Source organism: Pseudophryne corroboree, chromosome 10 (assembly GCF_028390025.1).
Source record: "Pseudophryne corroboree isolate aPseCor3 chromosome 10, aPseCor3.hap2, whole genome shotgun sequence".
NCBI lineage: Eukaryota > Metazoa > Chordata > Amphibia > Anura > Myobatrachidae > Pseudophryne > Pseudophryne corroboree.
This window is the reverse complement of record NC_086453.1, coordinates 186,085,444-186,095,816: the sequence shown is the minus strand read 5'-3', so window position 1 is coordinate 186,095,816 and position 10,373 is coordinate 186,085,444. Positions and strand designations below refer to the sequence as shown.

At 44.4% G+C, this 10,373-nt stretch overlaps 1 protein-coding gene across 1 annotated transcript; it reads left to right on the top strand.

Moving 5' to 3' along the window:
* Nucleotides 1-8,601: 8,601 nt before the first annotated feature.
* On the top strand, nt 8,602-9,570 carry LOC134965253 (olfactory receptor 6N2-like). Its single transcript, XM_063941747.1, has one exon. It carries the CDS (start codon nt 8,602-8,604, stop codon nt 9,568-9,570), a length of 969 nt encoding a protein of 322 aa, XP_063797817.1.
* The last annotated feature ends 803 nt before the right edge of the window (nt 9,571-10,373 follow it).

Sequence of the window (10,373 nt, the reverse complement as noted above, 5' to 3'; positions counted from 1 at the left end):
ACCGTAATGGTATGCTTCGCTCCTTCAAGCCAGTGCCTCCATTCCTCAAAAGCCCATTTCACTGCCAGCAACACTCGATTACCAACATCATAGTTGGATTCAACAGAGGAGAATTTCTTGGACATGAAGGCACAAGGGTGTAACAACAGAGACTTGGGGTCTTCATGAGAAAGAATGGCTCCCACTCCAACCTCTGAGGCGTCCACCTCGACAATAAAGGGAAGATCAGGGTTGGGGTGTCTGAGAACTGGAGCTGAGACAAAAGCCTGTTTTAGGGCCCGGAAGGCAGACTCTGCTTGAGGCGACCAGTTAGACGGATCAGCTCCTTTTCTTGTTAACGCCACAATAGGAGCAACTAAATCTGAAAAGGCATGAATAAAACGCCTATAATAATTCTCAAAACCCAAAAATCGCTGGATAGCCTTCAAGTTAGTGGGTTGCGTCCAGCTTAGAATAGACTGGAGTTTCTTAGGTTCCATAAAAACCCCTTTGGAGACATAATATACCCTAAAAAGGACACCTCAGTGATGTGGAAATCACACTTCTCCAATTTCGTGTACAAATGGTTCTCCCGCAACCTTTGAAGCACTTGCCGCACATGAACAACATGCTGTTCAGGAGACTCAGAGTAAATTAAAATGTCGTCCAGATAAACGACCACGAACTTCCCTAAATAGTCATGGAGGACGTCGTTTATAAGATCCTGAAATACCGCAGGAGCGTTAGACAGCCCGAACGGCATCACAAGATATTCGTAATGTCCGGACTGAGTACTGAAAGCCGTCTTCCACTCATCCCCAGATCTTATTCGGATGAGGTTGTAGGCTCCTCTGAGATCGATTTTGGAGAAAATAACCGCAGTGCGGAGCTGATCAATCAACACCGAAATCAACGGCAAGGGGTAGGTGTTTTTAATAGAAATCTTATTCAAGGCCCGATAGTCTATGCACGGTCTTAGGGATCCATCTTTTTTCTCAACAAAAAACCCCCCTGCACTTAACGGAGATTTCGAGGGCCTAATAAACCCCTTCTTCAGGCTCTCCTGTACATAGTCATCAATGACCTTAGTCTCAAGGGCCAGATAAAGCATAAAGTCTCCCTTTTGGCAGAGTGGCACCAGGAACAAAGTCAATGGCACAGTCATATGACCGGTGGGGTGGCAGGATATCAGCGTTACCTTTAGAGAAAACATCAGCAAAATCCTGATATACTAAAGGTATGAGTTCCGGAGAAGCAACCGCGACCCGGACTGGACAAGAAATACACCCTTTAACCCCACAAGAAATCCCACCGGGAAATTTCCCCAGACCGCCAATCTATGGTGGGATTATGAAGGGCAAGCCAGGGGTAACCTAAGATGACCGGCACAGCCGGACAATGGGTGAGATAGATCTCAATTTTTTCAGAATGTAAGGCCCCCACTGTGAGTTGTACTGGAGGGGTCCGGTGAGTAATTACCCTATTAGAGAGTGGACCACCGTCTAGTCCGTGCATAGTGATAGGTCTATCTAATTGGAGCTGCGGAACTCCCAAAGCAAGATCCATAAAGTTCCCGGCAGCTCCGCTGTCAATGAAGGCTGAAACAAATGAACTGAGACTTCCAAAAGAAATTTTAACAGGTATTAACAAGGAATCATTTGAGGATATTAACTGCAGACCCAAGTGAACCCCCTCACAATTCACTTGGTCAGAGCGTTTCCCTGTTTATTTGGGCAGTTACGCGCAACATGTCCCTTGCCACCACAATATAAGCAAAGCCCTGAATTTAGCCTTCTGGCTCTTTCTTCTGGAGACAGCCGGGAGAGACGTCCTCAGGGAAAGCATACACACATGGACTAGACCTGAAATTAGCTCCTCTTTCAGCCCTCCGCTCTTGGAGACAATGGCCCTCATTCCGAGTTGTTCGCTCGGTATTTTTCATCGCATCGCAGTGAAAATCCGCTTAGTACGCATGCGCAATGTTCGCACTGCGACTGCGCCAAGTAACTATACTATGAAGAAAGTATTTTTACTCACGGCTTTTTCTTCGCTCCGGCGATCGTAATGTGATTGACAGGAAATGGGTGTTACTGGGCGGAAACACGGCGTTTCAGGGGCGTGTGGCTGAAAACGCTACCGTTTCCGGAAAAAACGCAGGAGTGGCCGGAGAAACGGTGGGAGTGCCTGGGCGAACGCTGGGTGTGTTTGTGACGTCAACCAGGAACGACAAGCACTGAAATGATCGCACAGGCAGAGTAAGTCTGGAGCTACTCTGAAACTGCTAAGTAGTTAGTAATCGCATTATTGCGAATACATCGGTCGCAATTTTAAGAAGCTAAGATTCACTCCCAGTAGGCGGCGGCTTAGCGTGTGTAACTCTGCTAAATTCGCCTTGCGACCGATCAACTCGGAATGAGGGCCAATGATCAATCTTAATAGCAAGCTCCATGATCTTATCTAAAGTCTCCGGCCCTGGATACTGAAGGAGACTATCCTTGATTACTTCAGACAGACCGAGGCGAAACTGACTGCGCAGGGCAGGATCATTCCAGCCACAGTCGTTCGACCAATGGCGAAATTCTGTACAATATGCCTCTATGGGATTTTTACCCTGTTTAAGTGCACGCAGGTGGCTCTCAGTCGACGCTTCCCTATCTGGGTCATCATACAAAAGGCCTAAAGACTTAAAGAAGGCATCTACTGTTAGCAAGGCTGCATCGTTGGATTTCAACCCAAAAGCCCAAGTTTGTGAATCGCCTTGAAGCAAAGACATCACAATGCCCACCCGCTGAGACTCAGTACCTGAGGATCGGGGCCTTAAACGAAAATAAAGTTTACAGGCCTCCTTAAAATTAAAGAAATCTTTTCGGTTACCCGAAAAGCGGTCAGGAAGGTGCATCTTTGCTTCAGGAATTATACCCGGGGAGGCTCGTAAAAGATCTTCCTGCGGTCTCACCCAAAGGGTAAGATCCTGAACAATCTGAGTGAGTTCCTGAATCTGATTGGCCAAAAGCTGGCTGGGATTTTGTCCTAGTACTGCCGGATTCATGAGGACCGAATTTCAAGGCCACCCTGGTTAAAATAACAAATCTTTTTTTCTTTTTTTTTTTTGCTTGGGCCGGTGATAATGTTACGTTCTCTGTGCTTCGAACGTGAGCTAGTGAGTGGGTAAGTCCAAGCACAGAAAAGTGACGCTGTAAAAGGACAAAGAACAGCAGTAACCCCTAGGACCCTACCTCCGTTGTTTCACCCGCGTGGTCAGTCTACACCTGCGAGACTATGTGTTCTTGGGCCCACGGCCAGAGCCGGCCTTAGGCATAGGCAAACTAGGCAATTGCCTAGGGCATCTGGTATGCCTAGGGGCACAAGCAGCTTCTGCTGATTAAAATTATATGCGGCATGCCTATATTCTGTGTGCAGCATTTTGTATGCAGATACAGCCACAGTCGCACACAATATATAGGCATGCTGCATATCATTTTAATCAGCAGAAGCTGTTTGTGCATCCTAGCCACATAGCAATGCAAATAAGATACATTTTCATAAAAAATAGGCACCCGACATTAGCAGAGCTGCCAGTTGACTCACGCCAGGAACTATATGTGTCATTATTTGTATAAGGGCATTAATAATGTGTAACATGTGTAAGGGGCACTATGTGTGTCATTATGTGTATAAGGGCACCAATAATGTGCGGCATGTGTGTAAGTGACATTATGTGTGTCATTATGTGTATAAGGGCATTAACAATGTGCGGCATATATGTAAGGGAAATTATTATGTGTATAAGGGCATTAATAAGGGTTGGCATAATGTGTAAGGTGCACTATGTTTATAAGGACATTAATAATGTGTGTCATATGTGTAAGGGGCATTATTGTGTGGTATTATATGTATAAATGCATTACCAATGTGTGGCAATATGTGTATAAGGTGCTCTACTGTGTGGCGTAACGTATAGAAAGGGCACTACTGTGTGGTCTAATGTGAATAAAGAGCAATATGGTGTGGTGTAATGTGAATAAGGAGCAATATGGTGTGGTGTAATGAGAATAAAGAGCAATATGGTGTGGTGTAATGCGAATAAGGAACAATTCAGTATGATGTTATGTGAATGAGGGGCACTACTGTGAGAATTAACGTATATAAGGTAAATTGGTACTACTGTGTGATGTAATGTGAATAAGGTACACTATCGTATGATAAATTGTGAATAAAGTTGCACTACTGTGAGGCATAATTTGAATTGGGGGTACTATTGTGTGGCCATGCCCCTTGCCAGCAAAACACATACCTTTTTGGTCTGTGCGCCAAATGTGCACACTATTCTTATTTAAATTACAGGGAGTAGGAAAACAAAAAATGGACTGCTATGGGTGGGGGGTGATGGTGCTAGGAAAGGGTTCAGGGTCAGAGGCGGAACTAGCGGTGGTGCTAGGGGGCACCAGCCAAAATCTTGTCTAGGGCATCATATTGGTTAGGGCCGGCTCTGACTACGGCAGCCGCGTTTGAAGGGCGGATTAGGTCTGCCCAACTCCGATGCCCCCCCCGGTCTTAATATGAGACAAGGCGTAAACTGAGAAGGGATGATAACAAGGGGACCTCTAACTAAACAAAACTCAGAGGTAGGGGCTACAACAAAACTAAAAACTAAACGTATGTGCGGCACGCCGCCAAAGGAAAAGGACAACAAAGGTACTACTGTCCACACCCTACACGGCACCGTCGTGTACCGTTGCTTAGCAACGGTCGGGTGAGGGCCGCCGCGCCTAACACACAGTGTGTGTGTGAGCCCAGTGTGTATGGGGGCACAGTGTGTGTGTATGGGAACATAGTGAGTACAGTATATGGGAGCACATTATATGTGTGTGTGTGTGTGTGTATGGGGGCACAGTGAGTGTGTATGGGAACAAAGTACGTGTATGAAAGCACAGTGTGTGTGTGTGTGTGTGTGTGTGGTGGCACAGTGTATGTGTGTGAATGAGAGCACAGTGTGAAAATATACGGAAGAAGTGTGTGTGTGTGTGTGTGTGTGTGTGTGTGTGTGCGTGTGTGTGTGTGTGTGTGTCTGAATGTATGGGAGCACAGTGTGTGTGTGTGTGTGTGTGTGTGTGTGTGTGTGTGTGTTTGGGAGCACTGTGTGTGTGTGTGTGTGTGTGTGTATAGGGACACAGTGTGTGATTATGTATGGGGGCACAGTGTGTGTGTGTGTGTGTGTGTGTGTGTGTGTGTGTGTGTGTGTGTGTATACTGTATGCATGGGAGCACAGTGTGTGTGTGTATAGGGACACAGTGTGTGTGTATATGTATTGGGGCACAGTGTGTGTGTGTGTTTATACTGTATGCATGGGAGCACAGTGTGTGTGTGTATAGGGACACAGTGTGTATATATGCAAGGGAGCACAGTGTGTGTGTGTGTGTGTGTGTGTGTATAGGGACACAGTGTGTGTATATGTATGGGGGCACAGTGTGTGTGTATAGTGACACAGGTCCTCATTCATACCTGATCGCTCGCTAGCAGTTTTTTGCAGCGCTGCGATCAGATAGGCGCTGCCTATAGGGGAGTGTATTTTTGCTGTGCAAGTGTGCGATCGCATGTGCAGCTGAGCTGTACAACAAAACTTTGTGCAGTTTTTGAGTAGCTCATGACTTACTCAGCCGCTGTGATCACTTCAGCCTGTCCAGGCCCGGAATTGACTTCAGACACCTGCCCTGCAAACGCCTGGACACGCCTGCGTTTTTCCATGCACTCCCAGAAAACGGTCAGTTGCCACCCACAAACGCCTTCTTCCTGTCAATCTTCTTGTGATCACTTTTTTCGGTAGTTCTGTCGCTGTTCGGCGAACCTTGTCGCAGGGCAGCGAGGCGCCTGTGCAATGCAGAGCATACGCACGCGCAGTTCAGACCCGATCGCAGCGCAGCAAAACACTGCTAGCGTGCGATCGAGTCTGAATGAGGTCCACAGTGTGTGTGCGTGTGTCTGTGTGTGTATTTATCAAGCCTAGAGATAAGTAGAATCCTGGCTGTCATGATTCTAGCAGCCGTAATACCGACACTGTAATCCCGACAGCCGTCAATAAACCGGCAACGGAATCCCGACAGCCAGAATCCCAAAGGTAAGTATTAACGAAAAGGGTTAGATTTAGGCACAGTCCGAAGAGGGTTAGGGATAGGCTGCAGGTGTGAGGGAGGGTTAGGGTTAGGCTGCAGGGAGGGGGAGTTAGGTTTAGGCACCACCGGGGGAGGTTAGGTTTAGGCTGCGATGAGAGGGTAGAGGAGGTGGGTTAGGATACTTACTTTGCCCCTGTCGAGATTGCCGCGATCTGGATGCCAGCGTCGGTATACTGATTGCTGGCATCCCGCCGAGATATCATACTTTATCCATACGGCCAAGTAACTTAGAATACTGCAGTCTCCCTAGTTCTCAATGCACCAATTTAACAAGATCAGAAGGCTAGTTGATAGATTAGAGTTAGGTTGCAGGGACGGGGAGTTAGGCACCCACGGGGAGGGTTAGGGTTAGGCTGCGGGGAGGGGGGGTTAGGTTTAGGCAATGCCGCAGGAATGTTAGGGTTAGGCATTATAGGGGGAGGTTTTGGTTAGGCTACGGGCAGGGAGGATTAGGTGATTGGGGAGAGGGGAGAACACCCCCTACTCACCCCAAGCTGTATGTTGGTGTAAATCCAGTTTTGTTAGTCAGTGCCTCCCCAGTCATTGACCTCACCGCATGTCACTGCTGTGAACCTGTCAGCTCGTATGAGATCTTGTCTGCCCGTGTTATACCCGTGATTCTGAGACCTTGCCAGATTGATTGCCTGACCAGATCCAGCTAGCCTTGTATTCAGGTTATTGTAGAGTTTCCACACAGACACTGCTTGCCTGCATTTCTATATTATATAATATCTTTGAGCATTGTTGCTTTCATATTTATTAAGTTGCTTATACCATCTTTGAGCATTGTTGGATTCATTATCACTCGTACATTCAGTGTCATTGCTTTCAACACTCTGTGTATTGTTATACGTACATTTTGTTTATGTTAAGAACACACTCCTCAGTCTGTGCCTTAGCATAGTAGTAAGGTTGTGACTGTCAGGTAATGTCTCACCACACTGTATTTACCCCTGCCTAGCCTCCGAGTATATACAGAAAACCTGGGGGCAACTGAGTATGGGGAAGACCTAATTCACCCTGGAAAGGCGGCTGCTCTAGGGAAAGTCTTTGGCTGCAGGAGACTAAAAGACTGCTGGGCACTGGGTAATTGCGTGAGTGTCACAAGACATCACCTATAAACCTATGAAACTGAGTGTAACCATAACAGTTCTATGATGATAACATTAGTTATATTCCTACACATCTTCCGGAACATATGATATCCTACATGAATAGTGAATACCGACTGAAGATACCATCTGTCCTAAAGGGATACATTTCTTCAGAGGTTCCCCATTGTGAGAAACCAACATATACAGTAGGTAAGGCACATATAGAATGCAAAGGAATGAAATAGGTAATGCTAGACAGTGGTTTTGTTATATCACTCACACAAGGGAAGGCTCATGCAGGGGAAGGGGAATAAGACTCATGGTCAAGGCTAGATTATACAAGGCTAAAGGACTCCTGACATCACAATCATGTGACAGCAGGGGGAGGACCAAGGTTGGAACCCGGGTCCCTAAATGTACCCTTGCGGGCTCTGTGGCTCACTCTGCTCCACTTCACTCACCACCAGGTTACTAAAGGGAATAGATGTTAACATGAATAGTGAAACTGCTTGTGGGTCACATGGTCGTGACATCAGAGGTCCTTTAGCCCACTTGGATCTAGCATCTACAGTAATGTAGTGTAGGATACAATGAGGTCAGTTATCTAGTATAGGGTACCAGAGGGGCCAGTAATTTAATGTAGGGTATAAATGGGTGAGTAATTTAGTGTAGGGTATAAAGGTGTCAGTAATATAGTGTAGGGTGTAGAGGTATCAGTAATATAGTGTAGGGTATAGAGGTGTAAATGATTTAGTGTAGGGTATAGAGGGGTCAGTGATGTAGTGGCAGGTATAGAGGAGTCAGTTCAAATACTAATAATTTTTTGTAAAGAGGGGCACAACATTTATCTTGCCTCCATGCAAATGGGATGAAGTTACGCCACTGAGTAGCATAGCATCAAGTGTAGCATGGTGTGTACTTAATGTATCTTCAACGAAAGACTGGATAAGAGTGTCAGTAAGAAAACAGTTTCAAGAGTATGTCTGCCAAAATTATGGCTACTAAAGGGCAGTGGTAAACTGATTAGACTAGCAGGAAGCATATAGTGGAAATGTAGTATACATTAGTAAGCAGTTTCCCTTACAGAGTCTATGACAGGGCCCAACTGAGGAGATACAAGAATAAATATGTCAACACTAAAAATCAATCCTGTTTCAGAAAACGAGCATAAAAAGGGAAATTAAGATTCAGGATTTTTGTAGTGTAGTTGTAAAGCTGTTGTAAAACCACAGAAGTTAATTCCACAAATATATGACTTAATGATTGTTATTATCAGGTTGTTGTTGACCTCTTAAGAGTAATAATAAAAAAATATGTTACTTTAGTCTTCAAAGTATTTTTCCATTGCAGATCACGAAATGGAACTTTGGAATAAAAGCACGGTCTCTGAATTTATCCTTGTAGGATTCCCGACACTGTACAAATATGGACCATTCCTTTTTCCATGTCTCCTTCTCCTCTACCTTCTTACTATTGCTGGTAATGTGATTGTATTTGTCTTAGTAAGGTTAGACTCACACCTGCATACACCTATGTACTTTTTAATTAGTATTTTATCCATTCTGGAGATCTGGTATACAGCAGTTACCATTCCAAAGATGTTAATCAATCTTCTTTTACAGAGAAAAAGTATATCCTTTAGTAGCTGCCTCTTACAGACCTATTTCTTCCATTCTCTTGGAGCCAGTGAATGCTATCTTCTTACCACTATGGCATATGACCGCTATTTAGCAATTTGCCACCCATTGCACTATTCGTCTATCATGACTGATAAAATGACTATTAAGTTAGCAGCCACCTGTTTTACACTTGGCTTTTTATGCTCCTTAACAGAAGTTATTTTGATATCCAAGCTGCCTTTCTGTGGTAATGCAATTCAGCATATCTTCTGTGACTTTCCACCACTGCTAAGTCTGGCTTGTACAGACACCACCATAAATGTCCTTGCCGATTTTATAATTGACAGTTTTATTATCCTTGTGACATTCATATTTATAATAATCTCATATATTAGGATAATTTTTTCAATTGTGAAAATAAGGACATCAAAGGGGCGTGTAAAGGCTTTCTCCACCTGCGTGTCTCACCTGACTGTAGTATTGGTGTTTTTTACCTGTATTGTGTTTATGTATGTCCGGCTTACAAAAAGTTACTCTTTATACTATGACCGCGTGCTAGCAGTCATTTATTCAGTGCTTACCCCTATATTTAATCCTATCATCTATAGCTTGCGGAACAAAAAGATCAGGGAGGCTTTTAAACGCAAGATGTGTAGCAAAAGACCCTGCAACCGAGAAGAAAAGCAGAAATGTAACAATACAGCTTAATGCAGTTTTTCATCATGGATTGTTAAGGTACTTACCAAGTGTGAAGGAAGGGTTGGAAATTTTGATCTGGTGGCCAAGTAGAAGTGAGTAGCCCACTGTAAAGCAGAAAGGTAGAATGGAATCTTGCACATGGTTAGTTCACAGTGTAAAATGTTAAACAAAAGTGAAAATAAATAGTAGTAAAATGATTAACACTGAAATACAGTAAAGTAATGCTCGCAATATTATGTGTCTATCTGTCACACCCACTCTTCAGGAACCCAGGATGTCTTAGGGGGAAAACTTTTAAATCTAACGGGTACTGTACGTAGTTGACAGGTAGGTAAATGAGAGACAATTGGCATATTTCAAACAAGGGCTTCAACTCAACAAAAGCTTCAACAATGGAAAGCAGTAGGCACAAATGCATACTCTAGGATTACTATTGTCCATGGAATAACTCAAAACAGTCAAATTTCAACATGTAGAATTAGAAAGACATCAAAAATAGAAGGACGACAACGCCACAGAGTGAACATCATATTTGAGTTGCAATGTACAAAGCAATGTATACAGCACTCAACACAACTGTTTATTTGTCAGAGGTGCAAAGAACATAGATAATGGACTATGAAGCAGAGGAAGAAGTCCATGTGGTCATATGACCACATGGACCACAGGGACGAGAGTATTATACTCCCGTTATATAAATCACTTGTGAGGCCACACCTTGAATACTGTGTACAATTCTGGGCACCTTACTACAAAAAGGATATCCTGGAGCTAGAAAAGGTTCAAAGGCGGGCGACCAAACTAATTAAGGG

What these genes read in the sequence shown, in the direction of transcription:
- LOC134965253 (XM_063941747.1), top strand. Translation starts at nt 8,602, where the DNA reads ATGGAACTTTGGAATAAAAGCACGGTCTCTGAATTTATCCTTGTAGGA.